Raw genomic sequence first — 22,223 nt, 5'->3', positions numbered from 1 at the left:
AGAAATGTTACTTAGATTCAGTCAGGAAAATCGACATTGAACCAATTTGCCTCACCGGCTTTTACTGTGTTTAACGAAAGCTCACGTCTTTACATAAGGCATCGTAAAACAGGCTCGGGAGCCATAAAGCTCTCTGTCGTGTCTTTGCAACACAACCAATGACTTTAACAGTTGGATTTCAAAAAACAGCTTTGGATTTTCCCAGAAATGACATGGAGTGGGCAATATAAGGTGTCTGCATGTCCTCACCCTTCGAAAACCTACGAGAAGCAGGATGTTAGGGTTAAGGGGGAGGGGGTTTGCGGGTGGACCGGCGCTGGTAAGGTGGGGGGGATCCTGGTAAACCCCTAAGGAAAAGGCCACAGATCCTGGGCCTTCAGGCAGGAGGCTGTTCAGCGCCCTTGGGGACGTGGGATCGGCAGCCAGGGATATGAGGTGTTGTCGGGCCGGGGAGGGACCCATGTTTCCAGGCTCACAATTTAAAAGCTGCCTACCTTTGCAGAAGCGAGTCATGTGTGGAACCACCATTTTAGAGCTGATGAGATCCTGAGCAATCACCTGTTTCGTTCAGCTGTTCAACCAGCATTCATTGATCCTTCACTGTGTGCCCGGCACTGCTGAGGGTGCTGTGGTCAGTGAGACAGACAGGGGCCCTGCCCTCATGGAGCTCATTGGTATGTGGGGAAACAGATAAGATACACGTAACTCTATATTTATATTAGGTGGTGATAACTGTTTTGAAGGAGAAACAGTATACAAGTAAATACATATATTTATGTCAGGCGGTGATAACTCTTTTGAAGGAAAATAAAGCAAGATAAAGACAGGGGATGATGGAGGGCCTCTTTTAGCCAGAGTGGTCTGAGGAGGTGACATCTGAGCAGACCTTGAATTCAGTGAGGGATGCAGGCCTCTATTTCAGATCTCCTCAATCCTTGGTCCGCCAAGAGCCCCTTTGATTGCCTGCCCCCACGTTTTGTGATGTGTTACACCCCAAAAAGACGTAAAGATGACCACAGAGCTTGGTTAAGCTGAGTGAAGCAGGGTGACCACAGGGAGCTGACACAACCCAGGCCCGAAGCTGGCACCTGACCCGTCCGAGAGGCTGGGCAAAACACACAGGAAATGAATCCAAAGTCCCAGTGACTCACTGCAGCTACTCGGTGGCAGAGACAAGGCCAGACCCCAGGTCTCCTGAGTGACAAAACGGGTAGAAGCTGCCACAGGAAATGCCAGTATTTTTCTCAAAACACTAGCATGGGAAGAGCCAGTGGCTGAAATCTGAGGGTGGATTAGGAGGCCGAGGGTATCCTCACAGGAGGCTGGCAGAGCTGCCTCGAAGGATTTCCTCTAACCCCAAGGTGGAGCCCCAGGCCTAGGCCAGTGCTGCTGACCTAAGAAGGGCTGGCCAGAGGCCCCGGCTCTCTCGAGGGCCTTTTCCTGCCCACTTCACTTGGGATTCCAATGCTTGTCAGTGGCCAAACTGCATAAGAACCTAGGTCTTCTGTCTCCAAGTCCAAGGCACGATGTCTCTAATCCAAGGCTGGGGTCCCAGGGATCAGACCACCCACCCTACTGAGAAGAGAAAAAGGAACAGAGCCTGAGAAGGCAGTGCTCAGAGCATCATGCCCCCGTGGAATGAGAGCCGGCGTGCGCCCACCCCCCAGCACTGGGAGTCTTGAGAAAGGGCAAGGTCCACATTGTTTTCCAGATAATGGCAGCAGAGCCTGTGTACTGGAATCACAACAAGTCCTGGCCTTGCCCCTGGCTCCATCTGGTGACAGTTGGCAGCTGACATCTTTGCTTCTGGCCCGAGTTTCCCCTCATTAAAAATGGCATCTTTATAACAGATTTCTGCAAGTCACTGTCAATAGGACATACCCCTTGTTTTGTACCAGTCATTCCCCTGGGGGATTGGTCTGCCTGACACTATTCTTTTTAAATACCCTCCTGTTCTATATTATTCTACATCAGAATATCAGGTTCTAAATATAGTATGAATCACTAAGGGATCTTCCTTTTTAAATTACTTTTCTCATACCATACAACTTCACCCCACAATTAAACAGCTGGGTTTCAAATCGAGTCTTTCGTGTCTTCTTTTCAAATAGCCGAAAGATCCCATTTGTGCCCATGTGCTTCACTCTAGCCCGGCCTGTGAGGCAGGAGTCATCCAGCTTCTGGCTTGTTCTGTGCAGGTTTCGTAGCTTTCTGCCTTCACTGGGTGGAGTAGGCTCTTAGTTGAAGCTGGGAAGAGCTCCCATCCACAAGCAACCCGAACGTCCACTGGTAGGGGTTTGGCTGCATGACTCAGGGCCCATTCAGATGATGGGACCCCAAACAGCTGGTGACAACTCCTGGGTGACACAGGGCCACACAGTGTGATTCCGTCTCTGGAGAAACAATATGGACTCGCAGGTGAAAGAACTGAAATTTACACCAGCATGAGGATGGTGCTTCCCTCTAGGTGACAGGATGATGGCTGATTTTTTTTTCTTCTTCTTTTTCTTTTTTCCTTAGCTGTGTGAGTTGGAATCTATGAGTGTTCCAAGAATAGTCCTTTCAGGCAGGGCTGGAGAAGTCAGGGAAAGAGGAGGGAAAGCTGCTATTTTAGAGTGATCCGTGCTTAGAGCAGAACTGTTGGAAGTCAAGATGGTTCAGGGTGGTACACAGATGAACATTATTTTTATTTTAATAGGTGACTGTATAATGTGTATTAAGAAAAAATATAAGTAGTGCACTAGTCCTATGTGATCAAGTCCCTGCTGCTCTCTCTGACCTCATCCCCTCCACTCTCCTGGTTATTTACTCCATTCCAGCCCAGCTGGCTCCTCACCATCCTTCTCACACACAAGGTGCCCCAGGACCTTTGCACGAGCTGTTCTTTGTGCCTGAAATGCTCTTCCTCACATATATCCAAGATCCACTCCATCTCATCATTCAGGTCTCAGCTTCACATGTCACCTCCTTTTCAGGCTCCTAACTCTACACCCCCTTTTTGTGTTTATTACTGTATGATTATTTGCTTGTTTGTTTACTAGACTGTGCATCCCTTGAAATCAGGGCTATGTCTGTTCTGTTCCCCACTGCCTCCTGGGTGCTATATGAATGGCACCTGGCATGTAGTGGTCATCTTTGTGGGTGAGAGGAGGAGGAAGCCATCGGTGGGGATTGGAGGCAGTAATCTTGAGGGTGGCTCCAGCTCTGCCAGTCAAGGAAACAGCGTTTATGCCTAGAAAAGAGCAAAGCTTCTGACCTCTCAACAGGGGCCTCCAGGTCTCAGTCCCTCTGCTCGCTTGGGACTCTGGGAAATCAGAACCAAGGGCCCAGCATGATTACTTAGTAAGACACCTGCAGCTGGTGGTCTCTGAGCTAGCCATTCAAAACATAGGTACCCTCTGGCCCCCAGCCTCTCACTCATTTAGGTCAAGGCACTGCTGCACTGGGTGCGCGGGGAACCCGTGGCCTGAGAGACAAGGCGAGTGGTCTAGCCCGGCTTTGGCACTGATTAGTCTGTGATTAGTCTGTGACTTTAATACTAGGGACTGGCAGTTATTGGGCCCAGCTGTGTGCCAGGCCCTCTGCACACATTCTTTAATACTGCAGAGAGCCCTGTGAGGGACCGTCATTATCCCTGTTTTCTAGAGGAGAGACCTGGGCCCAGGAAGGTTAACGTGGCCGTGGTCCACACGGTTAGTGAGTAGGAGAGTCAGGGTGTATCCGGCTCCTAATAGGTACTCAGTGTCCATTTGTAGAATGAACTAAGTGGATGAATAGCGTCCCCTAGGGGATTTGGGCTGCTGCGGGGGTGGCAGTGCCCACCTCTCACCAACCCCCTGTCCCTGCCCCCACAGTGCCCTCTGGACCACTGTTGACTGCCCTGCTTGTCTTCACCCTTGGTGGCATCCAGCAAACCAGGGACCAGGGTCTCTCCTGCAGGTCAAACCCCACTGCGCACAAGACTTCATCAAGTGAGAATATGTACAAGAACAGAGTCAGCGGGGCTCCAACAGGGAGAGGAGGGGGGCTTTCACCAGGGCCAGTCCCCGCCGCCACGCACACATTATCCTCAGGTGTCTCCCCTTTGCTGTGCCCGCCTCAAGCTGGTCTGCTGTTCCTGCCAGCTCCCGTAGCCTGGCTGGTGTTTGTGATGCTTCCCCCATTGAATTAACTCACTATTTGTACTTCTCCATGAGACTCAGTGGAATCCTCTCTCTGGAGGGAACATCAGACCTGCACCAGCACCAGATCCAGAGCAGCCTCCCTGACTGGGCTGTCTGACTTCCAGTCCCACGTGCCAGCCTATGAAGTGCCTTCTGTTCATTTAGCACACATTTCCTGGCACCCCGTGTGCCAGCTGGGGGCTCTGGAAGACACGCAGAGACCACGCAGGCTCTCCACAGTGCCACTTCTGCCTGTGCTGTGCCCTCGCCTCGCCCCCCAGTCTGGAGTCCCGTCTTCCTCCCTGTCTCTCTGGCCTGCACCCACTCCACTTGGAATGCTGCCTCCTGAAAGGTGGGCCCTGTACCCACCCTGCGCCCCTGCTGTAGGTCCTTCTCTTGTAGCTCTTTCTAGTTGGGTTTTTCTTCTCGGGTAGCACCTACTCCACTTACAATTTAACCATTTGTAAAAGTACTTCTTTGATATCTATCTTCATATTCAAGCTCCATGAGGGCAGGGCTCGTATCTGTCGGTTCACTCTTATATCCCCAGCACTTAACTGGTACATGGTCAGTACCTGAACAATATATGAAGACTGAATTAGGGGCTGAATGAAGAAGCTTACAGAATACCCTCAGAGAAACCCCCCAAGTTATTGGGAACTAGAGCTTTTAAGACAGAAGTGGAAAAAAACTTTGTTTTGCAATTGTTAGATGTTTTTCTTACCTGGTATCACCCATCACCCCCCCCATCTCAGGGGTGCACTAAGGTAGATGAGAGGCCTATGACACAGTGGAAGGGCCTCTGGAAATTTTGTCCCTGCTCTGCCACAAGCTAACCATGTGACTGTAGGCAAGTCTGTCCTCTCTAAGTCACAGTTACCTACCCAGGCAGGGGGCATCATGGTAGGAGCGTGACCTTTGTCATCAGATAGTATCACGGCTGATTTGGGAGTTGCACAGTGTCACTAGGAATGCCCTATACCCCTTTGACCTGCCGTCCTTAGGGTGGTAGGCTTTAACCTCTTGGTCACAATATGGCTGCCATGGCTCCAGTATTTACTTCGTCATGCAGCCACATGTTAAGGCAAGAAGCCAAGGAACGGCTGGCAGAGGGACAGCCAGGGACACGGGGGCAGTGGAGAAATGAGGGGACCAGAAAGCTGTTCTCAAAGGTCTGTCACTGGAACAAGAAGAGAAAGTCTTTCTCAGAGGCATTTCTAGCCAACTCCCCTTCAGTCTTACTTGCTTGAGCTGGATCACATGGTCACTCTTAGCTGCAAGGGAGACAGGGAAGGGAACGCACCATGGTGAGAATGGCTGTTGGGCGGCAGCCAGCATGTCTGACGCACATACCCTTCAGCTGGCCCTTGGCAGATGCCACTTTATATTGTTAACTCTCATGTTCTCAGCACTAGCTTTCTCACCTGGAACAAGAGCCCTGGGAAGGCAGGGACCAGGCTGAAACCAAGTGAAACATGTCAGGAAATTCCTATTGATTGGCGACTTTACCCCTTGTTACTCGATTCTTCTCTCATGGCCAAAATGGTCCTCCTGTTAATAAACACCAGCGTCTGTCTCACATTGAACATGATTTATTGTCCTTTCAAATAACAAATGGGCGTTTTTTTTTAAATGAAACAAAACAAACATGATAAGAGAGTAAAAAAAAAAAAAATCACTGAATGGTACCATCCAAAAGTGATCTTGATGATATTTTGTTAAGCATCCTCCCATGTCATCTTTTCTCTCTCCCACCTTCTCCCTCCACACCCCCACCTCTTACCAACACCATCACACACAAATCTAGTTTTATACACATGGCTGCGGGGCACACATTGTACTCTAACCGGTGTTTTCATTTTACAATCCTGTCGGGGTCCGTTGCTCTGGTAGGTTCTGTGGAGCCCCTAATTGCTGGTATGTGGCTCATTAACTCACTGGTATCTCACTGTTGCCTGTTTGATTAAAACTGTGTTCTCTGAAGCCAGGGTGGTCTTTTTCCCCCGCTGGGGAGGGCTGTGGCTCTAGGGCCAGAGCCACATTTCTGATCAGGTCTCCCTGACGACTGGAAACTGTTGTCAGTGGTCACACAAGTGAAGCCCTGAGCACTGACCCTAACCCAGGCAGCCCACATGTGATGAGAAACACATTTTATAACCTCATTAAGCGGCTCCCAAATCAGGAAATTTAGCTTTTCGACCCACTGCTGCTCCTGTGATGTTCATTAGGTAAATTCGCAGATCCTGTGCTCCAGTCTGGACCGTGCGCCCTCTTGCTGTCCTGTCTTCCTTCCTGTGGCTGTGAGCCCTGCTTCTCCTCCTCCGGGGGGCGGAAGGGGTCTTCCCATGGTGTCCGGCCTCCCTGCTGCCCCTTGGCCCCGGGTCACTTCCTGTCCTCAAGAGGACAGACACCGGACACCCAGCACCCTGTACTTTCTCCCCCAGCTCCACTTAGCAAATGCAATAATGTCAATAACAGTCATCATAACAGCTGAGCTGATTGAGTGCTTCCTGTGCCAGACCCTCTTCTTTACATACTGTGGCCCAGTGAGGGTAGCCACTGTTAATTACTAGGCCCATCTCCATGGAAAGTTGAGGAAACTGAAGCATCAAGCAGTTAAGGAAATTGCCCAGTCACAGGTCTCAAGTCTGGCTCCAAAAGCACCCCCTTAATCTGAACTCTTAAAGGGATTATTGTGGAGGATGGAGAGATGGTCCTGGTGCCGGGGAAAGGGTGCTGATAAAAGGAAGCAGAGGAGGGGCATTTAATCCACCATGGAGATGGAGTGAAAAATCATGTGTTCCAGCAGCTTAGAGTCTGTGCGTTTGTGAACCTCCAGAAATAGGGGGTAAAACTGTGTGTGTGTTGGTGCGTTTGTCACAGTGTCAGAAGCATCTGTGATTCAGAGAGGGAGAATGGCTGCTGGGCCGGATGATCCTTCAGGGTCCCTTCCAGCTCCTAAGCCTGTGGTTCTGTGACCATATAAGGCCACTGTGCCTGGGGAGTCTCACTGCAGCAAAGTGCACTCCTGCACTGAGAGGGGGAAGCAGAGAGCAAAGGGAGCCCCAGCCCAGGCCCCCTGCACGGTCTCCAAGGCAGCAGAGAGAGGAGCTGGGATAGGGGAGGTGGTGGTGGCGGGGCGGGGAGTGGGGTTCCTCCTTGATCGCCTCTTCCCGGAAAGCTCAGACCTGCTCCAGCCGGCTCAGCTGCTACCCTCCCTCTCTCTCCCCATTTCCACTTGGGATCTTCTCCCTCAATTGTGTTGCCAGGTTTCCAGAGTCCAGCTGGTGGCTCCTGTCCAAAATCAAACACAAGGCTGCAGAATCAGCCCTTGCTTGCTCCCCAGGTTTCTTCTGGTTTGGTAGCTTGGAAACCCCCACACCCCTCAGAGTCCCTGAGTTTGGAGTGGTCACCAACACAGCATCTAGCTTGACCCTCCTTTGCTACCCTGGCTCTGAAGACATAGGAAATCTGGTGAGTTCCCACCCCAACACACACACACACACACACACACACACACACACACACACACACACACACACGTCTGCCTCCTTTAGTGAGCTCCGTGGAGAGGGGTGGGTCTTGTGCATCAATGTAGTCCTGGTTCATGTAGTTATGTCCCACTTCCCCTGAGTACTATTCAGAGCCTAGCCCTGTGCCAGTTATGGAGAGGAGGAACTGAGATGGATGAGATGTGGTACCTGACCTCCAGGGACTGACAGGCTGGTGGTAAAGACAGAAAGTTAATAAACAAGTGCACTAGGAAATGGTCTCCCAAGGTACGAAACATGTTTTAGTCATGACTGTATTGGTTGTAAGTGACAGAAACCCAAATCAGATTAACTTATGCAGAAATAAGAGGGATATCACTCAGAAGTGTAGGGATAGGGTTAGGTTCAGGAATAGCTGGATCCAGTGGCTCAAAGGATGTCTCTGGGACTTGATTCTGCACTCTATCACTCAACTATGTAGATGAAGTTTGGTTTGTCTGGGGCTGCTGCAGTGTGAGATGTCAGAGGTGCCACATGCAGCCTCACTCCTGCTTTCCAAATCCTGGCCTGGTCTCCTCCAGGGCTCAAACCTGGGCTGTCACAAGAAACCAGAAACCAGACTCCCCTGGGCTGCCTCTCCAACCCCTAACCAAACACCTCCTTTCCTTGCCCCATACTCCTTGGGCTGATATTATAGGAGATGTTTTGATGCTCACTTTGTATGGGAAATCTCTGGGTTCTCTGGGGACTTAGATATAGGGATCCCAAAAGAAGCAGCAGTCCTGCCTGTCAGCATCCACCTGGTGGGCACAAGCACAGCCTCGAATGCCATTGTCACACTTACCAGCTGCGTGACCTCGCGTAACTGGGTTAACCTCTTTGAGCCTCAGTTTCCTCTGTCAAGAGAAGATAAAATTATCTCCTAGGTTTGTTTTGAAGATTAGACGAGGTAGTGCATGTAAAGCACTTAACACAAAGACTTAACCCTCAAACATTAGCGGCTGTTATGATTCTGCTTCTTTTGTACCACCAGTGAAGGAAATTCTATTTGGGGGATTTTGACTTTAGAATGAAGATATTATCACTAACAGCTACTATATATTATATACTTACTATACAATAGGCACTTTACATTTATTCCTCACAGCAGTTCCTTGCAGCTGAAGGAACCAAGGCCCGAGGGGTTAAATCCTTTGCCAGGAACGCATAGCTCATCAGTGATGGAGCTGGCGACCCTGTCTTTCTGACTCCTAAGCTCTGACCACTCTCCGGAATGAGATGGGAAATAGAAAATAAAGGGGCCTTAAGTGATACTTTTAAGGATATATGACTGAAGTCAATGCTGGGGCGAAGGGGTAGGGAGCAGGGAAGAATGGGGCATGAAAGAAATACTGAAGGACTTAACACTAAAAAAATCCAGCCTTTTTCTCTGAATGGTAGAATTATGAACATTTATTTATTTTTGGTGTTGTTCTGTATGGTGCAACTTTTCTATGTTTGAGTACTTACTACTTTGTAGTCAGAGGGAAGGGAAGGTGTAAAATTCTACCCTGAAGCAGGAAGCCCGATTTTAAGCTAATATAAGCCAGTATGAACAAGTTTTGCAACCAATAATCATGATTTGAGCAATTTTTGGCCAAACTGCTTCATTTTTGTAAACCCCGAATGAAGCTTCTCTATCTCGGGCCACCCCAGGCACCAGTGAGACCTTCCAGGCAGTATTCTGCCTAGTCCAGTCTGAGGCTTGAGGGGTGGCAGAAAGGACTGTGTACCCAGAGACCCGGGTTCTGCTCCTGCCTGTGGCTCTCACCCTGCCAGCTGACAGCCATTAGGCCAGTTACTCAATCTCACTCAGTCTCCTTTTCTAGAGATGGGTATAATAAAATCCTACCCTCCCTACCTTGTTAAGTGGTGTAAAGAATTAATACTAACAGGTGTGAAAAATGACAGTCCCATCCCCTAGTGGAAGGAAATCCTGTAGGCAGCTGAGGGTCTAGAGAGTATTCCTAGGAGAGTGGCAAGGCCTGCTGGTCCAGAACGAAGCATGAGAAACTCATTGCACTGGCTTCTTGGGAGAGTGTGTCATGGGGACCAGTAAATCCAGACTGCACCTCTTAGGTCACCCAGAGGTCACCCTCTGAGGGGAGTCTGGTCTCGGAGACTTTTTTAGTGATGGTTCTAGAGTTTACAATATGTATCTTAATTTATGCTTTACTTTAAAGTAATATTATGCTACTTCATGTATAATACAAGAATTTTTCAACAGTATTTTTCCATTTTACCCCTCCCATCCTTTGTGCTATTATATAAATTTTACTTCTGTGTAATAAATTTTCAGCCTCTTTCCTCTCTTTGCCTCAGTTTGGATGGTTTCTATATTGGTGTATTCAAGTTCACTAATCTTCTGTGTGTCTAAATCTGCTGTTAATCCCCTACAGTGAATTTTTTATCTCGGATATTGTATTTTTATCTTTAGATACTTCGTTTTGTTCTTTTTTATCTTCCGTTTCTTTACTCATTATACTCACGTTTTCCTTTATTTCTTGAAAATATTTTAAATAGGTGTTTTTGAGGTCTTATTTGTTAATCCCATCATCTCTGTCACTTCTGGGTCTGCTTCTGTTGACTGATTTTTCTCCTGGTTATGGGTCACACTTTCCTCCTCCTTTGCATATCCAGAATTTTTTTATTGGATGCTGGATATTATTAAGTGTCTGGGTTTTGTTGTCCTCATTTAAAGAGTGTTAGATTTTATTCTGTCATGCAGTTAAGTTACTTGTGGGTCAGTTTGGTTTTTTGAGGCCCATTTTTCAGTTTTGTCAGGGCAGGTCTAATGTAGCCTTTACTCTAGGGCTAGTTTAGCCCTACTACCATGGCATGAGCCTTCTGGGGTTTCTGCCAAATGCCCTAGGTGTCAGCTCTCCACTCTGGTTAGTCAGAACTTGAGCATCTCCCAGCCTTGGGCCAGCTCTGGGAGGTGTCCACCTTATAAGCTCCCTGACACTTGTTTCTTGAGCTCGTAGAGTCTCACTCTATTCAGCCAAAGACTCAAGGAGACCCCTGTTCAGATATCTGGAGATTTTCCTCTCTCTGCACTTTTCTCTCTGGTACTCTGCCCTTCAATTCCCAGTCCCCACAGCTTTCCTGAACTTTTATCTTTATCCCATCAGCTCAGTAAGACCCCTGTGCTCTGCTTGGGTCCTCCCTCCCTGCACTGAGATCTGGTAGACGCCTCCAGGCAGAAAGCCAATGCAATCATAGGACTCACCAGGCTTTGCTTCCTTTCTGTTCCAGATCATGGTCCTGTGCTGCCTGTTCTCCAGTGTCTGAAACCACTTGTTTAATGTATTTTGTCCAGTTTTCTGGCTGTTTACAGTGGAAACTAACAATTCCCTTTGAGATCCCCCTGGGGTTGTGCACCAATGCCTCAGACTGGGTGTACACTCAAGAAACTTGTACAAAAACGGAATTAGGGCTAATAAAAGTCAGTGGAAAGGCAATAGGGTCATTTTGATCTGCTTCTTAGAGAAACTCAGGATAAAGACTCACAACCCAGCACCAAGTCACATTTTATAACAGGAATCATTAGTGTCCATCAGCTGACGAATGGGTAAGTAAAACGTGGTATATCTGTACATGGAATCTAGTTTGGCAATGAAAAGAAAGGGAGTACTGATGCATGCTACAACATGGATGAACATGCCAAGTGAAAGAAACTAGTCACAAAAGACGACACCTCGTGTGATTGCCTTTATGTGAAATGTCCAGAATAGGCAAATTTATAAAAACAGAAGGCAGATCAGATGAGTGGTTGCTTACTGCTGGGGTAGGGGATGGGGAGGGACTGCTAATGGGTACAGGATTTCTTTTGGAGAGGACAGAAATGGTCTAAAATTAGCCTGTGGTGACCATTGCCCAACCTTGTGAATATACTAAGAAGTACTGAATCACACGATTTCCATGGGTGGATTGTATGGTCTGTGAACTATATCTCAGTAAAACTGTTTATACAAAGAAAGAAAACTTGTTAGCAGTTTTCTGCTGTACTGAAGGATGTGAAGGGCTGGAGAGGGGCTGTGAAGGTGGAAATGGAGGTCTGAGCTACTATACAGGTGGATGTACATGTTACAGGTAGCATTGAGTCTTGGACTGAAAAACATGACCACAGGAGAGTTTGCACGGAACATGACTAATGTTGGATGTTAGTCTTGAAATCCATTTGTCCTTTCTTAATTACCTCAACCATGAGAGGATTCTTGCAAAGTCTTGGCTTTACCCCCTCTCTAGTTCTCTCTCCTCCCCAGACCCTTGTCGGCAGTGGGCATTCACTGAGCGGCCGCCATCTGCAGGGAACAGGGACCTCAGGGCATGTCCAGCCTCAGCCCTGACCCCAGAGGAACCTGAGAACAGGAGGGCAGGGAGTGTCGCATGGCCTCTGAGAACTGCAGTGTCGCCTTCGTGTCCTCCATGTCATGTTCAGAGCCATCAGAATAAGGGTGACACAGTGGTCACATCCCAGCTGAGGATGGGGGAGTAGGCAACTCCTTCTGTTGGCTTTTCTCTTGTCAAAGAGGAAGGTTTTAAGTGAGTGCTCTTCCCTTCATTAAAAGCAGTGTAAGTTTTCTGTGAAAGAAAAAATGTATTCTTCGTGTGCAGGCTTCTCGCAGGGGTCTTCAGCAGTACACTCCTAAGTGGATATTTAAGTTAAAACCCTGAGCTTTGCTTAAAAATACTAATGGTGAACATTTATCAAGTGCTTAGTGTGTGTTCTAAGTGCTTTCAAGTATTGTCAGCCCCTTGACTGATCTTTCTTTCACTGTACACAGGGAATGTAAAAAGACTGCATTTCTTTTTTCCACTGTTCTGTTTTTCAGATTAATTTTCAGTAATTTAGGTCAATTTTTCCTTCAGATTTTGTGGTTTTATCACAGCAGCTCAGTAATTCAGCATCCGAGCTGGGCCCGGCCCTCAGCCGAGAGGTTGGCTGGGGTGGGGCTTCACATGCCCGGCACGCTTGGTGCCAGATGTGGACAGCACACTCATCAGGCATGCTGTGTGTGGTTTTGCTCTAGGATCATCCACGAAGATGGCTTCTCTGGAGAAGACGTGAAACAGTACAAGCCCGTTGTCTACAGCAACACCATCCAGTCCCTGGCAGCCATCGTCCGGGCCATGGACACTTTGGGCATCGAATACGGTGACAAGGAGAGAAAGGTAGGCTGCTGCACCCATGCACACGGGGAGGAGAGGGCCGTCTCTGGTACCCGCTGCGTCCTCTTTATAAGGCCAGGCTGCCGTGCAGGGACAGGACGAGACTGTGCTGTGTCACCCGCCAGTGTACCAGTCGACCTGGCCAATACAGTTAAACAGGGGCTCTGGTGACAAGCAGACCCGCCACAGCACAATCGCCAAGGAAGGAGACAACAGCCACAGAATTCCAGGGTTTATTTTGCAGATGAGAAAGGGTTGGTGACTGCCCTAAACAGGGACTCTCACAACATTGTCCAAGTACATGCCCTTGGGCAATTAACCTGAACAGAAAAAATATTTCTTAGACAAAACAAGCCCCACCTAGCCACCGTCTTCCCTCCTTAGGAGAGCTTTCCTTACCTTGTTGGGGGTGGGGCAGTCATTTGAATTCAGTCTCTTCCCTCCTTTGCCCCATGGGTTGTGTTTTCTGCCCCTTCGAGGTGAGTCTGAGGACCGAAGAGGCTCTCCTTCCTGTAGGAGGTCGACATCATAGAACAGGGACAGTTTTTCAGTTGAGTTTCCAGGCATCTGATAAGTGGTGAATGGAATAAGTTGTAAAAGCCTCTTTTTTGCAAACATTTGCATTAACTGTAAGACTGAACCTTACACAGCTATACTGGCAAAGCCAAATAAAAGGTGGCAGGGAGGGAGGGAAAACAGCCTCAGATAAGTCTATCTAAAAGTGACTCTTCATCTCCTGGTGGGACCCTGAATCCCAGCGATCCCCCTCCTGTGACCTGGAGTGTGAGGAGGGGAGCAGATGGAGGCCTCCAAGCGCCTGGGCCCCTCCTTGGAGGCTCTGGACGGAGAGCATTAATCTCCGATTACTGCGTGGTTTGGTTATACATAGCGTATATATCCTGTCTTGGCTAAAAAATCACCTCCCTTACAGAGGAAAACTATGTTCACCGTCTCTGGGTCTGATAAATCATCTGCGACAGATAGCTTTAAATGTAAAATTCAATATTTTATGCACAAAATCCTGATTCCATGCGACAGAGTCATCCCAGCTCAGGCATTGCCTCCTCCCGGAAGATGGGAACTGGGTGACTGAGAGTGTGTCCAAGACCAGCCTGGGGTCGGGATGCCGGGCGCTGCCCCTCTGCAAGGCTGAGTCTGGAAGCTGGTTCTACAGAGGAAGTACTTCTCCCCAGGGACTAGCTTTGGATTTGGTCGTAGAGCCAGGGCCCGCGGAACCAGGGGCACTGAGTTCTTCAGTCTTGTTTCCACTAAGTATTCCCTGAGAGTACAGTGTACCAGGCCTTGCTGGGGGTACAGGAACGAGCACAGTAAGAGTGGAACTGGAGAAACCAGTCAGCAAAGAGCAGCTCAGATCATCAGAAGTAGCCAAGACAGGTTACAAGTAGCCAGACAAGTTACAGGGCTTCATTCATTTTTAATGATAATGGCCACAGTGCTTATACAAATAGTTCTCTTGTATTGAACACCTACTAGCTGCCAGGCACTGTGCTAAGCATCTTACAAGTATTAACTCACTTTACTCAACTCGGGCATTAAAGCCCAGAGCAGGAAATGCCTGGTATGATCTTCAGACATGGGACAGGCCACAGGCCTTTGGTCTTTCTGTCTGCCTTTTGGCCAAAGAGAGAGCATGGAGCCTGAATCTCAGTTAACCAGACCACAGGCCCAGTGCAAAAGCTCACGTGTCCACAGCTCACACCTTACACAAACACCCACACAAACACACATGCACGCAGGCATACACAACCACAGCCTGCGAGATCTTCCAAGAGTATGTGTGTTCACCGCCACGCCCACCTCCCAACCAGTCTTCTTTCCCCAAAACCTCCTGCCCGGATTATAATCCAGACAGTCAGTGTGTCTTCAGAATGCTTTTCTCCTTCAGTTTTGGAAAACGTTTGTTGTTCCTGGGGGGATTTTTTTCCCCCCATTTTATTATCCTGAAGAGAGAGATGATTGCTTGGGAATTGCTAGGAAGATGATATATTAAGGACTATACTGTGGGACCCCTTGGCTTCTGTGGCTGTTCCTCTTCTGTGGGATTCCTGGTCGAGACAACCCTCAAGTAGGAGACCAGGAAAGGATCCTCTGGGAAGGGAGACCAAGAGCAGAGTGGGGACTCCCTGGAGAGCCCACTGGACACAGAGAGGAGCTGGAGCCCAGTCCTCTTCCGGCAGGTGGCACCATGGCAAACGCCTGACTGGCCTGCGGGGCAGCACAGGCTTGTCAGGCACAGTCCTTCTGGCTGGCAAAGGCCTCCAGGCCCTGGGGCACCTCCTCCTGTGTTATTTCATCTTAGGCTAAAGTGAGCCAGGCAGCTGGAGAAGGTGTTTCCTGGGAGTGGGCTGCTCTGGATTTGCTGTTTGGGCAGCGGGGTGCAAGGATCCCCCGCCTGCCTGCATATTAGTTGTCAGGGGCTTGAGGTGGAAGAGGGCAGCCACTTCAGACTGGGTGGCCAGGGAAGGTTCCCCTGAACCTGGAAGGGATATTTGTGATGAAACTCGACTCTAAGGAGGAGCCAGCCGTGGGAGGAGGAGGAGGAGGGACAGAGGTTCTAAGCAGACGCTACCAGGGCCCTGAGTGAGAAGTGAGCCTGGCAAGTTGGGAACGAGAAGCTCTGTTCAGCCTGAACTGCATCCGGGGGCAGAGGTGGGCCCTGGGGTGTTGGACGCCCTCCAGTCAGGTCTGCCTGCAGCTGGCCAGTTGTTGGTGGCCAGATGCCCTGACCCCAAGGCTGGGTCTCCAAACTCTTTACTCTCTCGGGTTCTCAGGGGCTGCCCACCTGGGGGATCTGCTGTTTGGATGTTGGGAGAACCGTCCCATGCAGAGCCGACCCAGATTAGTGTTTTGGTGTGTAAAGAAAAGACCTCCTTCTCTCTCTTGGCTTCCGCACGTCCGCCATCGTCCCCCCACCCATGATGGCATATCTGGAGGAAAACAGCCCCACACCCAGCACCTGCTTGGGCCAACCAGCTTTATACTCTCCATACAGAGAAGCATCTAGAAGCTTCCTTGCCATACCTCATTAGACCAACGTCCTTGACTTCTCCTGGCAGCTGGCTTGCCCCCCTGCCCTGGCCCCCCAGTGGAGGGAGGACTGACTGGTTTCTCCTGCAGCCTCTCTGGGGTGTGGACTCACCTGAGACCATATGACAGTGCATGAGCCCAAGCCTGAAAGATCCTCTTTGTTGGGCAAACGGCAGGGATCTCCTTATACACCCCACGCCCCAGCACCCGCAGACCACAGACTGCTCCCCAGAGATACCACACACTCCCACACCTCCAGGCCTCGGCTCAGACCACACCTTCTGCCTCTTGTGCCTTCTCCCCTCTCTTCCCCCTGGAGCTCTTCCTGCTCAGCAAGGACCAGCTGAGCTCCCGTCTTTGCATGAAGGCTTCCTCTCCTTCCCCTGACAGCCCAGCCCAGCTCAGCTCAGCTCAGCTCAGCTCAGCTCAGCGCTTTCTCTTTTGAGCATGTATCTCATGCAGTGTGTCCGCTCTTTCCTTAGAGCAGTGACCCTTGCGCTTTAGGGTGATCAAAACCCATTTGAGCAACTAATGAAAGCCATGAGCCTTCTCTCCAGAACCGTGCACTCACTCACATGTCCAGGAAATTTTTCATACCATTTCAGGGGGCTCTGAAACTCATAAAGCCCACCAGTGGAGCCTAGAATAAGAACTTCATTATGTCTAAGGTCTTTCTGCTCGAGGCCTGTGTCATTCATCTTTGGGTCACCTCCCCACCCCAACAACCAGCACAGTGCTCAGCACATAGTAGACCCACCCAAAAAACTCTCTTGAGTAGAAAGACATTTCTAACTTTCTCGGTACTCAGAGAAAAAAGGAAAAGAACCTGTAATGTTATCACTACTGAACAGATGTTGACTGAGTACCTATTATATGTTTAGTTTGTGCTAAGCTCTGGAGAAAGAGAGGAATGTGGGATGGGGCCTTGAAGGGGCTGATCATCTTCTTGGGAGGACAGGGCTCATAGGCTCATTCCGTGAAGTGGTCAGGGAAAGCTTCTTAGAGGAAGTGAGGCTGGAACTGTCCTTGAAGCAGAGGTATGGCTTCACAGGCACAGATGTAGGTGAGGAAAGGGACTTGAAGCAGAGAAGAGCATGAATAAAGGCCATGCGTTGGTGGTGACCAGAGGAGATTTGACTGACGGAGGAGGCCAGTGGCCAGGACAGAGGATTAGGATATGGGAAGGTGTGGGAAAGTTAGAAGATACAGTTAGGTCCAGATTGGGTAGGCCTTGGAAAGTATGCCAAAGGGTTTGGGTTTTATCCTGTTGGCAGTAGGCAGCCATTGATAAAGTTTGAGCTGGGGAAGGATGGGATGAAAGCGAGTTTTAGGAGATTATCATGATGGTATGTGCATGGTGGGCTAGTGGTAGGAGAGACTGAAGGTCAGGAGGCAGGTTGGGAGCTACAGTAAGGGTCTCGATGGGAGTTGGAAAGGAAGGGCAGCAAAGTGATGTGTGGTGATGAAAGAAAGGGAGCCAAGTAGTTACTTGGCTACTGGGGCAAAAGTGTAAGGATCAGGGGCTTGCCTGGTGGCGCAGTGGTTGAGAGTCCTGCTGCCAATGCAGGGGACGCGGGTTTGTGCCCCAGTCGGGGGGGATCCCACATGCCGCGGGGTGGCTAGGCCATGGCCATGGCCAAGTGAGCCATGGCCGCTGAGCCTGCGCGTCCGGAGCCTGTGCTCTGCAACGGGAGAGGCCACAACAGTGAGAGGCCCGCGTACCGCCAAAAAAAAAAAAAAAAAGTGTAAGGATCAGGAAACTGGGACTCTAGTGTTACTGGCCTGGATGACTGGAAGCAAGGTGACACCTCTGGCAGAAAGTCAGGAGACAGGCTGGGCCAAATATGGTCTCAACCTCATGGGCTCCAGGTGGAATCAGCAAGTAGTAGATGGACTCAGAACTGCAGCTCCAAGAATTGAAGATGATGATAATAGTTGCTTTCAATTTTTATGTTCTAGGGCTTGCATTAAACTATTTATATTAATTAAAAATTTTAATCCTAACAGCTACCTGTGCAGTGGGTGCTATTGTTATCCCCATTTTACAAGTGAAAAAAAAAATGAGGCACAGAGAGGCAAAGTGACTTACCCAGGGACATTCAGCACAAAATATATATGTATATAATACAGATTTGTAACCCCAAGGAAGCTATAATTCATATGGCTCGGGTCCAGAGCCGAGTCCCATTTAAATAGGCACAGTACAACCAGGCAAAACAAATCTTCAGAATCCCATTCTTTCTTCTGAGTTTCTCCAGAAATATGAAAAGAGACTCAAAGGGCAACATCCACTGCTTTTCTCACAAGTCGTTTTCTGTCTTCCTCATGTCTGTCCCAGCCCCACTCTCTTTAGCTGCTTTCTCTCTAAGTTCCCCAAGAGACCATCTCTCTACCGCCAGCCTGCCAGGCTTTTCCGCTCCTGTCCTCTTTCTCCTTCTTGCTATTCCGCCTTTTTTCCTCCTGCTTTCTTCCTCCCTCTCCTGCTCTATGCCTAGACGGGGTTCCCTCTCCTCCTCTCCCTCTTTCCCTTTCTCCAACTGTTCCTCAGTTTCTCTCTTTCTTCTTCTCCCTGTCTCTCTCTCCATCTCCGTCTCCCTCCTTCCTTCCCTCCCTACTCACCCCCAGTTCATTATCATGTAAATTCTCTTAACTTTCTGAGTGGAGTCCCTCTCCCTCCCCCTTCCTCCGTCCTCAGCCCAGGGCCTGCATCTGCATCACAAAGGCAGAGAAACGTGTGAGGCAGAACTGACCTAAACTCAGACACTGGAAGGAAGTCTGGGGGAGACTGGACAATTACAGGTTTAGGAGGTTCACTTGGACCACCGTGGGAGATGGGGAAAGTCTGTGAACAATCCCGTGTTATAAATTTTATCACACCCATGTGTATATAAAAATATACGTAACATTTATGTGCATATACATGTATACTCGCATATGTAAAGTACATTATAATGGGACAATAGCGAAGAGATAATGCTTTGAACTTGTATAAGGCTTTATTCAGTTGAAAATACTCTCATTTTCGTTTTTTTCGTCGTTTGTGCATATGCCTATTTCTCCCATTAAATTATAAACTCTCTGAGGACAGAATATAGATCTTATCCATCTAGTACAATGCCTGACACAAGAAGTATTGGATACTGCATTCAATCAAATCCCAGCTGGGCTTTTATCATAAATGGGTGTTGAATTTTGTCGAAAGCTTTCTCTGCATCTATTGAGATGATCATATGGTTTTTCTCCTTCAATTTGTTAATATGGTGTATCACGTTGATTGATTTGCGCATATTGAAGAATCCTTATATTCCTAGGATACACCCCACTTCATCATGCTGTATGATCCTTTTAATGTGCTGTTGGATTCTGTTTGCTAGTATTTTGTTGAGGATTTTTGCATCTATGTTCATCAGTGATATTGGCCTGTAGTTTTCTTTCTTTGTGACATCCTTGTCTGGTTTTGGTATCAAGGTGATGGTGGCCTCGTAGAATGAGTTTGGGAGTATTCCTCCCCCTGCTATATTTTGGAAGAGTTTGGCCCTGCGTAAATTATTTAACTTCCTTAACCCTCAGTGTTTCTCTATGTAAAACAGGCATAATTCTAATACTGTCCCCTTTCATCTGTTGTAAGATTAAATGAGGTAATGCCTGTGAAGCGCTTAGGACAGTGCCTGACACGTACAGCACTTACTGGGCGGCCCAGGGTCAGTGACCCAAGCGGGACTAAAGATCAGTGCTGTTTCTGGAATTGCTGCCCAGCCTCTAATGTTCCACCAAGAGGCTTCATTAGAACACCCCCTCCTTAGAGATAATGGCACTATTTGGGGAGGCAGAATCAAATTTCATACTTAGATTCCAGAATGTCATTGGATCTCCTCTGGTAAAAGAAATCTTGACATTTAAGTCACACAGTGGAGCGCTGAACACTAACTTCTTCATTTTTTTTTTTTTTTTTTTTTTTTTTTTTGCGGTACGTGGGCCTCTCACTGTTGTGGCCTCTCCCGTTGTGGAGCACAGGCTCCGGACGCGCAGGCTCAGCGGCCATGGCTCCCGGGCCTAGCCACCCCGCGGCATGTGGGATCCTCCCGGACCGGGGCACAAACCCGTGTCCCCTGAATCGGCAGGCGGACTCTCAACCACTGCGCCACCAGGGAAGCCCCTAACTTCTTTTTAATTGGGAATATGGTGGTGCCATCTCCACGGTGCAGTGCCGTTCACCCTGTGGTTTACACGAATTCTGAAACAGACAAAAGCAAGGATGCTCTCTGGTCTGTGTCTGCCTGAGTTCCTGGAGTCTGGAGAAACCGCAGCGGTCCTCAGTGGTGGTTGTCAGATCTGATGGGGGCTGGGGAGGTGACAGATGAAGGCCCAAACCTGAGGCCAAGAAGAGGCTTCCTCTGGGCAGCAGCATGTACACTGCCGCACGCTAGGTACCGCACCGCTCCTCAGCTGTATCGGACCAGGCCTGGCCTGGCTCTGATCCCCTGCCTGCCCAGGTTAATAGAGTTTGAAACTCCTCCATTCAAGGCCATCTAAGTCTGCTGCTCCATTTTGCAGATGGTGGCAAAAAATAGGCCCCACCTGGGCCCAACAGGAAAGAGACTTACACAAAGGATGACCTGGCAGGCCCAGGACTAGAACTTCAGGTTTTCTGAATCACTGTTCACTTCTCTTTCCATCTCAGCAGTCTGCCCCAAATCACTCAGCCAACTTGGGGCCTTGTTTTCTTTCATTTGGTTGGTTAGTCACTCATCCCGCAGATACTTTGTAAGCAGTCACATCCCTGGCAGACAGTGCACAGGGAGGTGGGTTTACATGCAAAAATGAAAAGATGAGGGATCCCATCCTTTGATTTCCAAGGCCTCCCCAGCTCTGCAGGGCTCAGTGCAGCCAGGTCGGCTTGCTGCCTGGATCAGGCCCCAGGCTCTGGGCTGGATCAGGCCCCAGGCTCTGGGTTTGGGGCAGGCGTCTTTATTTTAAGCCCTGCCATAAGGAGTTCCAGACCTGGCTGCTAGTACCTTGGCCCAGGTTGGCGGCACAAGTGGCTCTTCCTGGCCTTACTCCAAAAGGAAGAACCAACTCAAAGGAACAGCAGGTTTCCAGGTGGGAAAGGAAGAGGAGGGATTAAAATTTCAGGGTTTTGAGATGTCCCTCCAGTTCCCCTCCTCCTTAGAGTATTCTTGGGTTTCCTCAGCTGCAAATGGTTGCCCCCTCCTCTGAACGCTTGTCATTTTGGAGCTCCAGCCCCAGCTCTCCCCGGCCCTCTGCCTCAGGATGCCTCCCCTCTGCAGCTAGACAGTGAGTCTGGAGGGCCAGGACGGTCTTGTCCACCTGAGCGTTCACCCGTCCATTCGTCCACGTTGGTGTTCCTGCAGTGGTGGGCAAGACCCAGTTCCTGCCCCCAGGGCGCAGCCAGGGAGGGCAGATGCTTCAGTAGGTAGTGTTTTTTACTCTGGTGAAAGTGCAGTGATAATGACATATCTCACTGGGTTGTCTTGAGGATTAAAGGACTAATAGGTAGAAGCTCTTAGAGCAGGGCCCGGCACGCAGTAGGTACTCAGGAAAGCTTAGCGGTTATTAGCATCATGTGCCTTGAAGCAGAGTGACAACGACTCTAGTTTTCAAAGGTTGATTAGGCCTTACAGATGAACAGTGGTAGGAGGGAAGCAGGCCCCCCTGGCTGAGGGCAGCCTGAGCTGAGTAAAGGTGAGTGCCGGGGTCTGAGCGCTCATAGGAGGGGCCCTGCCTTTGCTTGGGTTCCATCCTGCTGTCAACTGCCCACCCTAGAGAATCCGGAAAGCCGCAGCAGGCTTGGACTTCTTGCATGATTGGCATTTAATGAAGAGGTGCTGATGAGGGGAAGATGGAGCGTTCTCCTCCACTGAGTTTTGGAGTTTACTGAGGGCTAAATAGAAAACCATTTTTCTGAATCTTGATAAAATGCTGAGCCATTCCCTGCCTTAGTAAGTCAAGTGTTGAGAACGCACGAGGGTGTTTCCTTGTTGATGGAGGGTCACACTGGGCCTCAAGGTCCTCTCCGTGGACTTCAGGGGTTGTGGTCCAGGCCCAAAGATGAAGGACATTCCAGGAGGAGACTGGGCCTAGTATGCTTCCCCAGGACATTCTGAAGAAGTTACCTTTGGGACTAAATTGTCAGAAAAACAGTTCACCTAGGAGAAAAGCCGACGTTCCTTCCTGCCTTGAGGCCTTTGATCCACAGGCACCAGGCCAAGCATGGACACGCTCCCTGGCCTTGTTCCTCGAGAAGCAGGGTGTGGGTTGCCATTACAGTCACGGAAGGATTATGGAGGTA

General features: G+C 49.3%; 1 protein-coding gene across 1 annotated transcript in view; it reads left to right on the top strand.

Moving 5' to 3' along the window:
- Window positions 1-22,223, top strand: part of GNAO1 (G protein subunit alpha o1) — a 152,817-nt gene that overhangs the window by 70,801 nt on the left and 59,793 nt on the right. The window contains 1 exon segment of the mRNA XM_024751432.1: window positions 12,727-12,868. Within this exon segment, the coding sequence (XP_024607200.1) occupies window positions 12,727-12,868 (142 nt within the window).

Source organism: Neophocaena asiaeorientalis, unplaced genomic scaffold (genome assembly GCF_003031525.2).
Source record: "Neophocaena asiaeorientalis asiaeorientalis breed wild unplaced genomic scaffold, Neophocaena_asiaeorientalis_V1.1 scaffold965, whole genome shotgun sequence".
NCBI classification, from domain to species: Eukaryota; Metazoa; Chordata; class Mammalia; order Artiodactyla; family Phocoenidae; genus Neophocaena; species Neophocaena asiaeorientalis.
Note: the sequence above shows the minus strand (reverse complement) of the source record. Positions and strands in the feature narration are given on the sequence as shown.